This window comes from Carassius auratus, chromosome 21, assembly GCF_003368295.1.
Source record: "Carassius auratus strain Wakin chromosome 21, ASM336829v1, whole genome shotgun sequence".
Taxonomy (NCBI): Eukaryota; Metazoa; Chordata; class Actinopteri; order Cypriniformes; family Cyprinidae; genus Carassius; species Carassius auratus.
Genome location: NC_039263.1, coordinates 12,760,749 through 12,779,210, shown reverse-complemented (window position 1 = coordinate 12,779,210; position 18,462 = coordinate 12,760,749). Strand labels below are relative to the sequence as shown.

Genomic DNA, 18,462 nt, shown 5'->3' with positions numbered 1-18,462 from the left:
GGAAGTTTTGAAGGCAGATCAACTAATAAGTGTGCATATATATATATATATATATATATATATATATATATATATATATTTATTTATTTATTATATCTATATATTTTAAGAATTTTAATTATAAAAAATAAAATAAATAGCAATTTGTAATATCCATAATTAAAAGAACTAAAACTAAAATAAAAATCATGTACTAAATGAAATGTACACATTACTGCAATTTTTTGTTGAACTGAATAATACTTTTTTATATTTATTTATATTATTTTACTTAGTGATAAGTTTTGAGATCATGATAAGTTTTGAGATGTCATGTTAGTGACTCATTCAAGCCTGTACTTAGTCACACCCCATGAAGTAACTACAAAACCAGCAGAGTTAGTCATTCGACAGAAGTCCCTCCCCAAAACTCCACAGGCTCTTTTAAAGCATCAGCACACAGCCTCCTGGGACATACACCTATAAGGACTGCGAAGAGAGCCACCTCAAGAGACGAAGAAAATCATCAAAGATCATGGTGTCTGCTGGGCTTCAGTTACTGGGCACTGCCCTGGCCATAATAGGATGGATCGGTGTCATTGTGTCTTGTGCTCTTCCCATGTGGAAAGTCACAGCTTTCATCGGCAACAACATTGTCACGGCACAGACTTCGTGGGAAGGAATCTGGATGACCTGCGTCGTACAGAGCACCGGACAGATGCAGTGTAAAGTCTACGACTCCATGCTGGCCCTCAGCTCAGACCTCCAGGCCGCCCGTGCCCTCACCATCATTTCCATCGTGATTGGGATCCTGGGCATCATGCTGGCCATGGCTGGAGGCAAATGCACCACTTGCATCGAGGACGAGAGCTCCAAATCAAAAGTCGGTATCACTGCCGGTGTGATTTTCATCATTGCTGGGGTGCTGTGTCTGATCCCGGTGTGCTGGACGGCTAACGTCATCGTCCAGGACTTCTACAACCCCTTGTTGAACCAAGCACAGAAGAGAGAGCTGGGAGCAGCTCTGTTCATCGGCTGGGGAGCCGCTGCGCTGTTGATCATCGGGGGAGGTTTGCTCTGCTGCAACTGCCCACCAAAGGAGGAAACAGGAAAATACACAGCCAAATATAATGCTGCACCTCGGTCTGCAGCTTCTGCACCATCTGGCAAGAACTTTGTGTAAATGATGGACTCTGAAATGAACTCTATAGTGCCTTAATGTTTACAGTCTTGGTTTGACCAGGATGTAGCGGCTCAAAAAGAGTTTGCAAACAGGTATCATGAGGACTTGAAAAGCTATCAATTAAATGCTGATGTTACAAGTTTTCTACAGATTTTCTACATATAAGACAATGAGGAAAATGGGGAACCACGTTAAAAAAAAAAAAAAAAACTTTGCATTTGAAGAAGGCTAATTTGATATCTTGTTTAAGTATGATCAAATTTTCCTCTCAAAGCATTTGTCATGTTTGATATGTTTTTTTTTTTTCATTTAAAATGTATTTTGATTTTTTTCAAGTATTTGAACTTTTTATGATTTTGTAAATACCACTTTTGTACAGGGAAAATAAAAATGATATTTGTATCGCACCTGTTTGTTGGAGTGTCTGTTTACTTAAAAAATGCATTTGCATGGGCGTTAACACAGGTGTCATATTGCTGCCCTCCATTATGTGTCACCCACCCTATTGCGCTTAAAAGATTTCAAAAGAGTTCCAGTGAACAAAACATTCTCAGAGGGAGTTGTCCAACAGCAAATCCAGGACAGGTGTCGTTTTTCAGGTTCTTTCTCAGAGCCAATGCACATAATAAGACAAGGCTAAACATGATCTGAGGTTTAGCTCGTTAGTAATTAGGCAAATTCCGAACTTTTTTTTTTCTTCCAACAAAGCAAGTTTAATTATGAAAATCAACAGAAACCAGGTGGTTCACTACTCAGAATTCAAATTTGAACTGTGGTAGCAAACAGGATGCATTATTGCAAGTCAAATTCAATTGTGGGGAAGTAGAATTACACTAAATACACTACATTTTTATCCTCAATATCATGAGAAAATGTTACTATTTTATGAGGTGGTGATTTTGTATGATGTTATTTGTACAGAAACGTGCAAATATTGAAAACATGAAGGTCCGCCCCTAAAAATCTGCTGGAAGATCATACAAAAACATACACATTAGATAGTGGGAATTTATATGAGTTAGCCACCAATTTTCCAAAATGCTAAATAGTTACTAGTTACATAGTTCATTTTTAACCAGAAGAACCAATGTTTGTCAAACTTTGAATAGGCCTATAGCTTGACTTTCTTGTTTTACAATAGATAGATAGATAGATAGATAGATAGATAGATAGATAGATAGATAGATAGATAGATAGATAGATAGATAGATAGATAGATAGATAGTATACTAATCTACAGATATTTTTAGATTTTTTTTTAAACAGCTCATAGAAAATGATTTGATATACTTATATATTCTATGATAATAAGTGTTTATATTTATACAAACACTTAATTTAAACAACTAAAAAAGCTAAATAAAATTCAAATAAAACCCACAAATATGAATGCAAATCTATTTCACTAGTACACATATACAGTTTATGATTTGATTTTTTTATGCGTTTTTTCACATTCATTTGTACTGCCAGAAGGTGTCTCAAGTAATCTAGCTCTTCATACAATCTGAACAATAATCAAAGAATATCAAATGTCTGGTTTTCTTTTTGCTTCTTTTTATGCTAGAACTCCGCCCAAAGTTTGAGGGCTATAAAACCCTGACAAATAAAACCCCTCAGATGCTTTGTGCAATACCAATTGCGTGACCTGCATCGATGGCATCTCAAGGCATCCAGATCCTGGGCATCATGCTTGCCATGATAGGCTGGTTTGGGACCATCATCACCTGTGGCATGCCAATGTGGAGGGTCACAGCCTTTGTTGGAGCGAACATCGTGACGGCACAAATCATCTGGGAGGGTCTGTGGATGAGTTGTGTGGTTCAGAGCACTGGACAGATGCAGTGTAAGGTCCATGACTCCATGTTGGCTCTAACACAAGATCTGCAGGCTTCCAGAGCCATGGTCATCATCTCCATCATGGTGGGCATCTTTGGATTCCTGATGGCTGTGGTTGGAGGAAAGTGCACCAACTGCTTAGAGGACGAAGCGGCCAAAGCCAGAGCATGCATCATTTCAGGGGTGGTTTTAATCATTGCTGGCTTTCTTGTACTGATACCTGTGTGCTGGTCTGCACACACTCTAATCAGAGACTTCTACAATCCTTTGGTAACAGAATCCCAGCGGCGGGAGCTGGGAGCCTGTCTTTACATTGGCTGGGGATCTGGAGGCCTCTTGTTGCTGGGTGGTGGGCTGCTTTGTTGGAACTGCCCGTCCAATGAATATAGGCCCTATGTGGCAGCCAAATACAGCCCTGCCATATCTGTGATCCCACCAATGGATTACGTGTGAGAATAACCTTAAGATATGTGGCAAGTATCCTGTGTAAAATAACTGAAATAGACTATCATACAAATTGTCATGACTTTGTCATTTGTTAAATAAAGATGACTGAAAGAAAGCTGATGAAAATGTTTGTTTACAATAAAAATGTGATCAAAATAAACATGTATTTGTGTGTAATTGAAAATAAAAATTCCCAAATAAAGATGTTATATCTGAAAACTCTTTGTGTCTTTCATGCAAACACACACACACACACACTTAACAGTGAGTCAACACACCTCTGTTGACCATTCCACAGCTGCTGTTTTGTACCGCTGCTTTTGTACCCATGCATACAAAGGATAAGTTATTATCGCTGCCAAGGAGAAACTCTTTGCATTCCAACTATTGTGCAAAATCAAACAAGCACAAGCATTAATTACAGACCCTTGCTACATCTGTTTTAAACAGGAATGAGCATATACTGTCCAGGAAAAACAAAAGAATACATAAATGACAAATAAGTGTTTTTATTTTACTTTTATGTCTGACTGAGAAGTGAGGATGTCAGGGATAATAAAAAGGATATATATATTTATATATTATCTATCTATCTATCTATCTATCTATATATACATATATATATATATATATATATATATATATATATATATATTTATTTATTTATTTTTTTTACGTGGTGTGTAATTGTGGTCATTTGTGTATTGTGTATTAATGTTGGCTGCATACATTTAAAAAAATCAATATTAAGTGGTTCAATTGCCCTGTACATTAAATGTATGTGAGAATGTACAGAATTTATTTATTTATTTAATGATGAATTTAGACTTTGGAAAATATAAGACACCAAGTAATCACGGTAGGGGTAACATTTGTTATTTATTTTTACCTATTTATTTTGATAACAAACAGGCATTCTTACTTGGTATGCCACATAGCCTATAGCCTTCTGCTCCCTACACATAAATGATCAAAATGGCAGAAACTGAAAACGTGTTGATCATCAAAATAATGTGGAAGGTGGAAATATGCAATCTTTGTTTTAATAATAATACTGCATTTGCAATAATACTGCATTCCAACAGCAACATAAACTAACGTGACGACAATAATTAAATACAGCATTAATTAATTCATTAGTTTTACTTTTATTAATTAGGCCTATTTTTACAACAACAGAATTGTTTAATATTAAAACTATCTAATCATGTAGGCTACATTCACATATAGGTTATATTTAAACAACTGGATTAATAGTCCATACTGTCAAAAATGTAGCCTAACTTTTTTATCATTACTTAGAACTTAATAGTCTATAATACAAAAATAAAATCAAACTTAGACAAAATTTTTAAATGTTCTTCATACATATTCTTTTTCCGAGGCGTTAGACCTCGGTGCTGGGTATTTGGGGGCGAATGCTCGTGGTTCTTTCTGAGGGCACTGGCAGCACAGTATCGCTCCCCCGGTGAGCAGCAGCCCCGCGGAGCCCCAGCCCGTGTAGAGCGACGCCCCGAGCTCCCGTCTCTGCGCGTCCATCAAGAGCGGGTTGTAGAAGTCCCGGATGATGATGTGCGCTGACCAGCAGACGGGTGTGAGACACAGCAGTCCACTGATGATGAAAAACACCCCTGCAGATATAACAACTCTTGCCTTGACGGTTTTGTTCTCGATGCAGGTGGTGCATTTGCCTCCTACGACCGCCAGGAGAATGGCGAAGACAGAGAGCACGATGGAGAGGACGAGCGAAGCGCGCGCGGCTTGCAGGTCCGGGGACAGGGCGAGCAATGAATCGTACACTTTGCACTGCATGTGCCCCGTGGTCTGAACCACACAGGACATCCACAGTCCCTCCCATACGACCTGCGCCGTCACGATGTTGTTGCCGATGAAAGCTGTAACCCTCCACATTGGAAGGATGCAGGTCATGATAGACCCAAGCAACCCAACAGAGGACAGGGCAACTCCTAAAATCTGCAGCCCCAAAGATGCCATGGCGCTTCTCGTTCCGTTACCCCTTTCTTTTAAAACTTTTTTTATTGTCTGTGGGAGTTTATATGCAGACCCCCAAACGCTCGGGGAGGGATTTGGGGATTTGAACAAACGAACTGGACTGGAGAAGCAAAATGGGATGTGGTCTTCTTGGACGTGGTTAAGCTGTCCGGCGTATTTTCTATTTATTTATTTATTTTGTAAGTATAGTTTTAAAATTAAATAGAAAAAAAATATATTTTTGTTTAGCTTTTTTTACCCCCCCCCCCCTCCAAAGGGAGAAAATACGATGATGAAAATCATTTTAATTTTCTAATTTTAATTATAAATAGATCACAACTAAGAAAGTGTTTAGACCATAATATACTGTGCACAGAACTGCTGAGAACACATTAGGATAAGTGAAAACAACTAAATTCACAGTACAAAATAATGTATAGTGTAAGTGAATGTACTGAAAGGCTTCATGAAAAATTCATATAGCATTTGCAGATTTCTTTTCTCAGTGTGGTTTTGCTATAGCTCGGTGGCCTCCAACTTTTTTAAGCAGAAGATCAGTGAAGAACTGAACTATAAGAAAAGACAACCCAGATTGCAATCTCAGATCTTTTATTTAATATTTTAATTATGCACACATCATGATTTTTCATGGCCAATTTAGATTCTGATATTTTGTTTATTTATTTACAAGCAAATTGTCTGTTAGATGTATTCCAGGGTCAACATATTTTGTTGACCCTGGAACAACATTTCACTCCAAAAATGTGTTCTTGAACACATCCCTACACCTAAACCTAACCTTAACCATGAGTAATCCCTACAATCAGAGGAAATGATAGATGAATGACACTGATGACACTGCACCAAACAGTGATTTTAAGAATAAACTTCACAAAATCTATAAACTGGTTCTTCAAATCTGATTGGTTAATCACAATGTTGTTCCAGGGACAACAAAGATGTTGTCCCAGGAACATGTCTCACTTGGTAAAATCAGGTTCTGCAAGATGCTACACACCTGTTGCATAAGCCCGGGACATTTAGCGTCAGGGTATGTATATGCAGGTGAATATGGGCCTGTTGAAACTCAATATCTCAATACTGCTCAGAATGCAGATAGAACCTTATTATTCCAAGGTGGCTGTTTGTAGAATTAAACTTTTTGCTTTTTTTAAATACCAAGCAGCCAGCTCTAGACAGGGAGTGAGTTGAGCATTTGTTTGATCAGTTTAACCTTCTCAAATAAACATGATTGTAGACATAGAAACGTCATGCATTTCACAATATAAATGTAAATTTGTTAGACAAATGTGTGATAAATATCCATTTGTTTGTGAGAAGAGTGGAAGCTGAAGTGTGATTTGCTGGACATGGCGGTGCCGCGCGATCACTTGCATTTTTTTTTTTCTTACAGTTTTTCTCAGTCATTTTGGTACATTTCTCGAATCAAACTCACAATTTGCAAAACAGTAAGTGCATTTCTCAAAACAACTCGTACAAATAGCAAAACACCATGGATTACCTGCAAAAGCCAGTCTCTTGCTCAAAATTCTTAGTTCATCTCTCAAAAATAAATATCTGTGTCAATGAACATGTCAGTGCCATCGAATGACAAGTCCTTGTGTCATAGTTTATGGATAAGACAGTCAAATTGCTTAGTCATGTTGTCAGTATAACAGTGTACTCTGGAGGGATGTTCTGATGTAAACTATGGCAACATTTTGGATGACAGTTACAGTATTGAACAATATGCCATATGCTTATGTATGCCATATATCCATTTCAAAAGTAGAAATTTACACATTACTGTATGTGGGATATTGACTGAAAGAGACTGGATAGAATTCCCAGTTACACTTTTACAAAGTCTGACCAAAAAAAAAAAAACCTTTACAATGTCATTGTGATATAGAAAAGGAAAAACAAATATGGACACAAATATGAAAATAAGTCCATTTTCAGAATGTGTAACTCTTGTGTTGTCCTCTGTCTGTACAGTATAAGCTTTCCAACTGAAGATTCATGAGATGAACCTTTGAGCTATTTCAGAGAAAGGGTTTATCATTGGTTTATCATCTACATTCTCTTCATAAGTCAAGATTCACTTGGACAATTCATGCCAAATGTACAAAAAGTCTAATAATAATGTGTAAAAATAAATATAAAAAGTGTGCTAGGCAGTTTTTGACAACTAGATTAACCATTTTGCATTTAATGACTTATATGATGAACTAAAGACTAGATGTTTTGAAGGGTAAGACTGTTGCACAGAAAACTATGCAATACGTTTTGAGCAACATGACATGAGCAACTGATAATGTAGGAAACTGCCGATAAACATGCATAATCAATTGCATGAATGTACAAAAGCAATCGCAACTTGTTCAAAAGAATGAGAAACTGGTTTTATGATGTGTATAAATGACTAGATGATGTGGAGGTTGTACAAGTAGTTTTGAGAATTTCATTTCTGTTTTGAAAAATGCACCAAAGTGACTGAGAAAAACTGTACTAGTGGTCTGTCCCAAAAAAAATTATAATAAAAAAAACAATGTCACTGTGATATAGAAATGGAAAAACAAATATGGGCACAAAGATGAAAGTAAGTCAATTTTCAGAATGTGTAACTCTTGTGTTGTCCTGTCTATACAGTATAAGCTTTCTAACTGAAGATTCATGAGATGAACCATTGAGCTATTTCAGAGAAATGGTTTATCATTGTTTTATCATCTATATTCTCTTCAGTAGTCAAGATTCACTTGCACAATTCATGCCAAATTGACAAAAGTCTAATAATAATGTGTAAAAAAAAAGTGTGCTTGGTAGTTTATGACAACTAGATTAACCATTTTGCATTTAATGACTTATATGATGAACTAAAGACCCGATGTTTTGGAGGGTAAGACTATTGCACAGAAAACTATATAATAAATTTTGAGCAACATGACATTAGCAACTGATAATGTAGGAAACAACAGAGAATTGTACATAATCATTTGCATGGATGTACCAAAGCATTTGCAACTTGTTCAAAGAAAGGAGAAACTGCTTTTTTGATGTGCACAAGTGACACAATGATGTGAGAATTGAACAGGTAGTTTTGAGAATTTCAATTCTGATCTGAGAAATGTACCAAAGTGACTGAGAAAAACTATATTAAGAGTAGAAACTCTTAAAATAAGCCATAATTTTTTTGTCATAAAGGTAAGAGTATACATCACTGAGAACTGCAAAGTGTCTACTTTTATTTGTCTGCACTCACACAATATAAAAATTTCTGCTTTTGTAAAATAAAGAAAACAAACAGAGAAGTGTATCCCAAAAGTATTGCCGTTTGAGGGGGCTGTACATTTTTTTTTATATGAGCCCGGGGCTGACTTGCTACGCCACTGATGGCTTGAGACACTTTCAAGTCTTAATGTTTTTTTTTTATTATTAATGTTTTCCTGGGTTTATATATTTCTATGGGTCTTTTTAATTAAAAAAAAAAAAATTGTATGAATTTTTTAGATGTATGTTTGTTTCTGTGATAGCACTTAATGTATAAATAAAGTGTTTCAATATTTTGCCTTTAGAAAAAATCCTAAGAAATAAAGAGTTAAAAACATTTCAAATTCTAAAATTAACTTTGTTTAACAGTATAAAGTAAATATTAAGTATTAATTAAAGCATTTTAAACTAACCTATTTTGTCTGATTAGGCTACATGCTGTGTTGAAATGCTGAAAAAATGTATATTTTTGTTTTAACTACAATAATGATATGTTTTCTTTGATTATAAAATGTTATTTGAATTAAGAATATGTTAAAAAAATAGACTGACAATAAGGCAAATAATAAGGCAATAAGTCAAAAATCTGGCAATAAGGAGTTGATGAAATTTCCTCTCTTGATTCATAAAACTCAATGAGGGACTTTGATTTAAGTATGTTTTATGTTGTGCTTTGTTTGTGTGTATATCATATCACTTTCAAAAAGTGATTAGGATGAGATAGAATATAAAAATAAAAAATTGAGGTGGACATCACAACCTGCGATTGTCCTTAGTTTGTTAATTGAGACAGCGTTGTGTCTCAAATTAATTAGGAGTAAAGAGCGGGAAATCCTGACCAGCTGCATCAAATCACATTACAACCCACACCTCTAAAAAGCCACTATAAATAACTTTATCGGCCATTCGTTTGTTAGAGTCTGTTATTTTGCACACTAACAAAAACATAATGGCATCTGCTGGACTTCAGATGTTGGCCACTGTCCTCGCGGTCCTCGGCTGGGTGGGAGACATCATTATCTGCGCGCTCCCCATGTGGAAGGTGACGGCGTTTATTGGCACCAACATCGTGACCGCGCAGACTTTCTGGGAAGGCCTCTGGATGAACTGCGTGCAGCAGAGCACGGGCCAGATGCAGTGCAAGGTCTACGACTCCATGCTGGCACTGCCACAAGATCTCCAGGCAGCTCGAGCGCTTGTAATCATCTCAATCCTCGTGACCTTCTTGGGACTTTTCCTGGCCGTCGCTGGAGGCAAGTGCACCAACTGCATTGAAGAACGGGACGCAAAGGCTAAAGTGGGGGTCGCGGCCGGCGTCTTCTTCCTGGTGGGTGGCGTTCTGTGCCTGATCCCGGTCTGCTGGTGCGCGCACACCGTCATCAGTGACTTCTACAACCCCATTCTGTCTGAGGCTCAGAAGCGCGAGCTGGGGGCGTCTCTGTTCATCGGCTGGGGCGCGTCTGGTCTGCAGCTCATCGGCGGGGCGCTTCTCTGTTGTCAGTGCCCAAAGAGCGACGGTCGTGGTTATTCCGTGAAGTACTCGGCTCCGAAGTCCGCTCCAGGAGCCTATGTATGAGACCCAGTCTGGACCGAAACTAATTCTCCTGTTTATGAAGGAAGAGCTATGAATTTTAATCTCTGGTCTTGAGTGACCATTTTAACATTAATAAATCCACGTTTGTGTAACTGATTGGGCCTAATTGATTTCATACAGATTCACAGAATGCAACCATGAGTAAACAAGGCAAAGATTAGAGACAAATGGCAAAATGGTTGGCATATGTGAATTGTTTTCCTCATCTGTGTGTTGCTTCAGAGCCTCTGCTAGATCTCAAATCAGATAGGAGTCTTAGCGCAAGGGGTCTTTTCTTTCCCTTTTTTTTTTTTTTTTTTTAAATAGAATTCGACCAATCTACCTCTTTTGTCACTCATTTAAAAAAAACAATGCCCAGTCTTAAATCAGATGTGGAAGATTTTTATTATTGTAGTTTAATAAAGTATAGGGATGTCACAAATTATAATTATTATAGTGACTTATCACGGTACTGTTAAAACATGCTGGAGATGTTATAATATGCACAAAACCTATGTCACTTAAAGTTTTGTTTTTAAGAATCAACAACTAAAATTTGTTTGATCACGTAACCTTACCAATGATGTTCGGGTTTTAAAAGCCAACTTGACTGACAAAAGTTTAACGGCGTGTTTAAGGTAAACCTCACAATTTAGCCCTTTCAAATAAAGAAAATCTATTAGATGAAATGGTAATAGATTAATGCGTATCTGCTACAATTTTTTTTTTTTTATGGAGGTGCTTTATGGGCCTGTTGGAGCTCAATATCTCAAAACTGCTCAGAATGCAGATAGAACCTTATTATTCCAAGGTGGTTGTTAGTAAAATGTAAGTGTTTTTTTTAATACCAAGCGGTCAGCTCCAGACAGTGAGTTGAGCATTGATTTGATCAGTTTAGTCTTTTCATATAAACATGATTCGAAACAAACTTCATGTATTTCATAAATGTAAATATTTAAGACAAATGTGTGATAAATATCCAATCATTTGTGAGAAAAGTGGCAGCTAAAGCAAAATTTGCAGGACATGGAGGCATCGTGCAATGACTTGCATTTTTTTTCTTAAGAGTAGAAACTCTTAAAATAAGCCATACTTTTTTATCATAAAGTTAAGAGTGTACATCATTAAGAACTGCAAAGTGTCTACTTTTATTTGTCTGCACTCACAATGTCAACAAAATATTGTGCTTTTGTAAAATAAAGAAAACAAACAGGGATGTGTATCGCAAAAGTATTGTTAGCCAACTATGATTGCAAGTTCTGTCATTACAAACATAGTTCAACGATTCAGTGTTTCCCGAAACCATAGTTAAAAAAAAAATATCACAAACAGGAGTGCGTTTCTGTATAACATATCTCACTGATTAACCATTATGATGCATTGTTGTGGAAACTTAACTAGCCAGTCAGGACTGTTTCCCAAACAATGTTAAAAAATATTTTCCAAGCATTTATACAGTAATTCAAAAAGCTTGTGAATAGTCACATAAAGTTATTTACGTCAGAAAAATCAACAATAAGTTAACCGTGTTGGAGCCCATACCGTTTGGATGGGCTTTACTATTTTTTTGCAAGTGGGCCCAGGGCTGACTTGCTATGCCACTGATGGCATGACACACTTTCATGTCTTAATGTTTTTTTTTTTTTTAATGTTTTCCTGGGTTTATATTTTTCTCTGGGTCTTTTTAATTTATTATTTTTGTATTGTATTTTAGATATATGTTTCTGTGATAGCACTTAATGTATAGATAAAGTGTTTCAATATTTTGTGATTAGAAAAAAAAATAAGAAATAAATTGTTTAAAACATTTCTAATTCTAAAATTAACTTTGTTTAATAGTATACAGGCAAACACATGAGGATGCTTTTATTAATTTAGGCTACATGCTGTGTTGAAATGCTGAAAAAAAATATACAAAATGTATAAAAGTTTTCACCTCAACAAGAGGGGAAAATATTATTTTAACAAGAATAATAATATGTTTTCTTTGATATTACAATTTTATTTTTAATTAAGAATATTTTAAAAATATGGAGATGATGAAATTTCCATGAAGCCTTTCGTGATTCATGAAACTCAATGTGGGACTTTGATTTAAGTGTGTTTTATGTTGTGCTTTGTTTATATCCCATATCACTTTCAAAAAGTGATTGAGAATTTTTTTAAAAATTGAGGTGGACATTAAGTGTGTTAATTGAGACAGCCTTGTGTCTCAAATTAATTAGGAGTAAAGAGCGGGAAATCCTGACCAGCTGCATCAAATCACATTACAACCCACACCTCTAAAAAGCCACTATAAATAACTGTATCGGTCATTAGTTTGTTAGAGTCTGTTACACACTAACAAAAACATAATGGCATCTGCTGGACTTCAGATGTTGGCCACTGTCCTCGCGGTCCTCGGCTGGGTGGGAGACATCATTATCTGCGCGCTCCCCATGTGGAAGGTGACGGCGTTTATTGGCACCAACATCGTGACCGCGCAGACTTTCTGGGAAGGCCTCTGGATGAACTGCGTGCAGCAGAGCACGGGCCAGATGCAGTGCAAGGTCTACGACTCCATGCTGGCACTGCCACAAGATCTCCAGGCAGCTCGAGCGCTTGTAATCATCTCAATCCTCGTGACCTTCTTGGGACTTTTCCTGGCCGTCGCTGGAGGCAAGTGCACCAACTGCATTGAAGAACGGGACGCAAAGGCTAAAGTGGGGGTCGCGGCCGGCGTCTTCTTCCTGGTGGGTGGCGTTCTGTGCCTGATCCCGGTCTGCTGGTGCGCGAACACCGTCATCAGTGACTTCTACAACCCCATTCTGTCTGAGGCTCAGAAGCGCGAGCTGGGGGCGTCTCTGTTCATCGGCTGGGGCGCGTCTGGTCTGCAGCTCATCGGCGGGGCGCTTCTCTGTTGTCAGTGCCCAAAGAGCGACGGTCGTGGTTATTCCGTGAAGTACTCGGCTCCGAAGTCCGCTCCAGGAGCCTATGTATGAGACCCAGTCTGGACCGAAACTAATTCTCCTGTTTGAAGGAAGAGATGCATTTTATTCCCTGGTCTTGAGTGACCATTTTAACTTAATAAATTCACGTTTGTCTTACGTTTGTGTAATTGATTTTCAATTCAACCATAAGTAAACCAGGCAAATTTTTGTTGCCTTAGACAAATGGCAAAATTGTGGGCGTGTGTAGTGAATTGTTCTCCTCACTTGTGAGTTGCTTCAGAGCCTCTGCTAAATCTCAAATCAGATATGAGTCTTGGTGCAGGGTTTTTTTTTTTTTTTTTTTTTTTTTTAAGTCCCAATAGACCAGTCTACGTTTTAACTCCCTAAAAAGTTTTGACCGGTATCGAAAAAATTAGATAATGTGGAAGATTTGTTAATCATATTAACTAAGTGTATATAGGCATGTAGTATTAGGCCTATTAGCAATTTCTTACGATAAAATTGATTAATCATAATTTAAGTCTTATTACACAACTGTTAAAATATCCTGGGAGATGTAATAGAATTTGCAGGCCTATAAATCACTTCAAGTTTTGTTTCAAATAAAAATACTTTTTGTTTGCAAAATCACTTAACGGTACCAATGATTTTTGGGTTTTAAAAGACTACTTGACTGACAAGTATAATAGCATGTTGAAATCTCTAATGTAAATGTTCAAACAAAGCTTTGAAAAAGTTTAAGGTAAACCTCATTTCAGCCTTTAAATAAAGAAAATATAGAAGGGGAAGTGACAGCCATATCAGCCAAGAAAATCACAACTTTTCATTTTCCATCAGTTTTAGTACATTATGTAACTACAGAGGAGTCAAGTTTTAAATATGAAAAATAGGTACTCTTTGGTCATTTTTTGAGAGAGATGCTAACAGTCTAATCCAGGGGTGGTGAACGTCAGTCCTGGAGAGCCGCAGACCTGCAGAGTTTTGCTTCAACCCTAATCAAACACATCTGAACAAGCTAATCAAGGACTGAAGGGTTATTATAAAGCTAGGTGAGTTTTAAATGGGGTTGGAGCTGAACTCTGCAGGGCTGTGGCTCTCCAGGACTGGAGTTTGCCACCCCTGGTCTAAACAGATTCGATGATCAATTGGGGAATAATGCTGTATTTATATGCCAAATAATACTGCTTCAGAAGCAGCATTTAGTTAAGTAATGATCACAATAAAACCTAAGAATGGTAGATAAAGCAAATGCTAGAAAAGATAATTAAATGTGAGATTGGTTTGATTTAAAGTTACAAGTTTGGGGAGTATAGTTATATAAATTGGGAATGTTTTTAGGAAATGCAGTTTTAATAGGAGGATTACTATTTTACTGTGAACTTCCTATATTAAGGTCAGAAAGCCACATCTAAGCAAATGGAAATTCTAAGATGTCAAGATGATGGGAAATTGATTTTTAAGGGTAACCAAAATGGCCCTCTACAATGTGCAAAGGATCTGGACTGAAGACCAACTATGCTATTTTTTGACGTTACATGTTTTATAATCAGTTATCAGTATCTAATGCTAAATTAAGTCACACAGTTTTATCACTAATAACTAGATTATGTAACAGCCCTCTGGCAGAGCAGCAGAACCAAACCTCTACCCACACACTTGACTAGGAGGGAGTGAATGATCCTGTCTACCAACTGCTTCAGATTCACATTGATTAAACTTGATTATTTCATATTTTGATATTTTGTCCTCAATGACTACAATTTTAAGATTAGTCAAAGCAGTTGATTGGTAGCCCAGAGGTTTGATATGTCTTGATGTGAAACCTGCACCATATATCCATAGCTGCAGGGCAAATGAATGACCAGTGAATAGAAGGATTACATAGGCAAAACCAGGAAATTAGTTAGCATTTTACACCTCTAGTTCCATTGTCTTGAAGTCTGTGTTTTTTTTTTTAGTGGGTTTTTTGCAGGGTTGCGAACTCTCACGCATCTGGTGTGACACGAGCTTTTGGCATGCCTCAAATAAGATTGTGAGTTTTCCAGTTTTACCCACTCGCATGTTTTTGTTGAGCTTTCAGTTGTCTTTCAAACAAAGGCTGTTTCTAGCAAGTGGCTAAATTACACTATAGAAGTAGTCTGAGACATTATTGATCATCGCACTGAACAGGAAAACTGATCTACTTTCATAGCCTCATTGAAAACTATTCTAACTCAAACCCTCTGTGGAGGCTTGTAAAGTGGTGATGTTCAAGTAATGCAATGTAGTAATGTAGATTGTTTACAGCCTTCATTTAGGTTTTCACTTCTCGTGATTTAGGCTTCAAAAATCATAAAAGTTCATTTGTGAAGATAATTATGGTGTACGAATAATAAACTTTTGTCAACTCATTTTCTTTAATTCTTTTGGGCATAGTATCTGTTGATTTATGAAAACATTTAAATGCAAATAAACATTATCATGTTTGGAATTAGGGTGTGTAAATAAAGACAGAAGGTGCATCCCAATTTGCATATTTATGCACTATTCTATGTAATTTTAGTGTGTTCATACTGAAAATTCCAAAAAGAAAAGAAACACTTCAAAGGCCTGGAAAAACAAAGTGTATAATGTTGGACACTTATGCATTCAACTGTGGCAGCTTGGAGAGGGAGGTGTTACTGATATTGGATGACAAAATAACCTTACATAGTTTATACTACACTAGACTGTTAGGTGCATAGTGTTTAGATATAATTTGGACACAACATGAATTTTCCTTTTGGATGATCCATCGCTTAAGTAAACCAAATATCAGTATTTTCCATTTAGGCTAGCTATTGCTTAAAATAATTGAACTGTGTACTTTTTCCATGAATCCGTGGACACACTGAGTAGAAGAATCAAGTTGAACAGGAAACTCTATACGGGTCTCCTCCCCTTGCTTTGCTTTTGTTTAAATACCAATAGCTGAGGCACAACAAGGAAGAGCATTCACTTCGTCAATAGTCGTTCGCTCTTACAACTTTAACAACGTTTCACTCTCTTGAATTGCAGATGAATTGCCTTTGATGCATAAAAGATGAGGGGACGACAAATCTTGGCTGTATGTCTGGCTGTGTTGGGCCTATGCGGCACTATTCTGGTGTGTGCATTGCCTATGTGGAAAGTGACAGCCTTCGTGGGAGCAAACATTGTGACAGCACAGGTTTTCTGGGAAGGCTTGTGGATGACCTGCGTCCTGCAGAGCACTGCTCACATGCAGTGCAAAGCGTATGACTCCATCCTGGCTCTGACTCAAGATGTCCAGGCAGCTCGAGCATTGACCTGTGCCTCTATTGCTGTCAGTGTGGTTGCCATTGGACTGTTCGTTGTTGGAGCCGATTGCACCAACTTTTACAGAGAAGAACGACTTAAAAAGACTAACACTGGAATAGCGGCTGGTGCAGTCTTTATAGTTGCAGGTGTAATGTGCCTTATTGCTGTCAGCTGGTCGGCGTATGTTATCATCGTGGACTTCTATAATCCTCAAGCAATATCGGGGAGAAAAGGAGAGCTGGGAGCCTCCATCTATGTAGGATGGGTGGCCGGTGTTCTGCTGATTGTAGGCGGTGGGCTGCTCATCAGCACATACTCCAACTGATGTTGACCAGATGTGTTGGTTAAGGCTCAAGTGACTCAAGTGAAGTGACTGATTGTGTCTGTAATGTCATGGCCTAATCAAGGCAAAATTTGAGGACTGTTTTATGTTTTTATGAGCTATGTAAATTGATTGGTTATGCCAACCTCTAGCATATGTATGTTTGTTTGCATTATGTTCCAAAAACGGAACTGAGCAAGAACATCTGACTGTTTGTGCAAATGCATTTATATATTGTCTTAAATGATCTTCTTTTAATTAGTGATTTAGAATATGTTAAATAACATAGGAAGTCAAGGAAAGTTGATTATTATAACATATTTCATACATTGGTACTTCAAAGTGCTTTAAAGAAAATTTAATAATATAAATAATAAAATAGTATGATTAAATAAATAATCTAAGGGGAAAAAAACAATCATGAAAATAAAATACAAATCATGATTAAAATAAATTAGCTGAAATGAAAAAAAAAAAATATACATTAAAAGCACACAGAAGAACAACAACAGTACAGTGCAATCAACACATAAACAGTGTATACAAATATTTCTTCTTTATTTTGTCAAAAATTTCTACTCATTTGCAGGTTCAAATGAAAAATAAAAAAATCCAATATTTGTTGAACCCCGGTTTTTAAATCTGTTGTATGTTTGTAATTTGCTAAGATGTATATAGTTATTAAGCTGTGTTAATATGTTTATAAAATTGGTTTGCGGATTATAAATAGAAATTATTTTTACGATTTCAGGTTGCCTTAGATTGACCAACTAGTATAGCAAACTAGCAATATTTTAAATATTTGATCTTATATAATATGAAAATGTCAAATAAATACTAATAATTAATGTAATTCTTAATCTCTTTTTATGTTATTTATTTTAATTTGTGTTTTTCCAATGCGAAGAATGCAAAGGGAATACAAATTATATTTAGCACAAATTATATTTAACTGAAGGATTAGTCACAAGAATGTTTCAGATTTGTGAGGAATGTTTTAAAGCACAGAAAATGGAAAGATGGCATCCCATGAATGTGTGAGAAGAGTACAAGAGTAAGGCAGTAATATCAACCAATAAACATTAACACAGCGATATGCTAATCTATGCTCTTAGAAGTTATATATTTAAAAAAAATTTTTTTAGAAGAGAGCATTTCTAAACCTTACGGAAATGTGGTGAATGTAACTTGCATACTTGCATACTAAGCTGATTATATCTTTTGCGGTAAGACCACTAAAGCAACCAGTGTTGCTCGCAGTCAGCATGAATGCAGACATCACAACTGTGTAAAAATATCCAAATTCCACGGGGAAACCACAGAGTTGGTAAAATCTCTCTCAGACGCACGCGAGAGAGAGAGAGAAGTGAAAATGTCAAATATGCACTAATTGTATTATGTTTAGATATTTCATAGATTCAAACATTAGTACTTAGTGTGATGATAACAGTACAAGTACAGCCAGATGTTCGGTTGAACAAAGTAAATTCTACAGGAAGACACAGCATTCTTTTTGCAAATTAGAGCATTTTCATTCACTTCTATAATAACTCACAATAACCTTATTTTTGCTCCATATTTAGTTTTACGTTGAGGGATTCTTACACACAATGCCATATTTAATTTAAAA

At 36.6% G+C, this 18,462-nt stretch overlaps 6 protein-coding genes across 6 annotated transcripts; 5 read left to right on the top strand and 1 right to left on the bottom strand.

Moving 5' to 3' along the window:
- The first annotated feature begins 423 nt into the window (after window positions 1-423).
- Window positions 424-1,569, top strand: cldnb (claudin b). The gene has a single exon (XM_026196067.1). It carries the CDS (start codon window positions 515-517, stop codon window positions 1,160-1,162), a length of 648 nt encoding a protein of 215 aa, XP_026051852.1. The 5' UTR covers window positions 424-514; the 3' UTR covers window positions 1,163-1,569.
- Window positions 1,570-2,781: 1,212 nt separating this feature from the next.
- On the top strand, window positions 2,782-3,700 carry LOC113038557 (claudin-4-like). Its single transcript, XM_026196066.1, has one exon. The coding sequence runs from the start codon at window positions 2,819-2,821 to the stop codon at window positions 3,452-3,454; it is 636 nt and encodes a 211-aa protein (XP_026051851.1). The 5' UTR covers window positions 2,782-2,818; the 3' UTR covers window positions 3,455-3,700.
- A 587-nt stretch (window positions 3,701-4,287) lies between these two features.
- Window positions 4,288-5,502, bottom strand: cldn29 (claudin 29). Its single transcript, XM_026196065.1, has one exon. The coding sequence runs from the start codon at window positions 5,441-5,443 to the stop codon at window positions 4,811-4,813; it is 633 nt and encodes a 210-aa protein (XP_026051850.1). The 5' UTR covers window positions 5,444-5,502; the 3' UTR covers window positions 4,288-4,810.
- A 4,109-nt stretch (window positions 5,503-9,611) lies between these two features.
- Window positions 9,612-10,400, top strand: LOC113038553 (claudin-like protein ZF-A89). The gene has a single exon (XM_026196064.1). The coding sequence runs from the start codon at window positions 9,660-9,662 to the stop codon at window positions 10,284-10,286; it is 627 nt and encodes a 208-aa protein (XP_026051849.1). The 5' UTR covers window positions 9,612-9,659; the 3' UTR covers window positions 10,287-10,400.
- A 2,193-nt stretch (window positions 10,401-12,593) lies between these two features.
- LOC113038552 (claudin-like protein ZF-A89) lies at window positions 12,594-13,369 on the top strand. The gene has a single exon (XM_026196063.1). The coding sequence runs from the start codon at window positions 12,638-12,640 to the stop codon at window positions 13,262-13,264; it is 627 nt and encodes a 208-aa protein (XP_026051848.1). The 5' UTR covers window positions 12,594-12,637; the 3' UTR covers window positions 13,265-13,369.
- A 2,827-nt stretch (window positions 13,370-16,196) lies between these two features.
- On the top strand, window positions 16,197-17,443 carry cldn28 (claudin 28). Its single transcript, XM_026197073.1, has one exon. The coding sequence runs from the start codon at window positions 16,275-16,277 to the stop codon at window positions 16,833-16,835; it is 561 nt and encodes a 186-aa protein (XP_026052858.1). The 5' UTR covers window positions 16,197-16,274; the 3' UTR covers window positions 16,836-17,443.
- The last annotated feature ends 1,019 nt before the right edge of the window (window positions 17,444-18,462 follow it).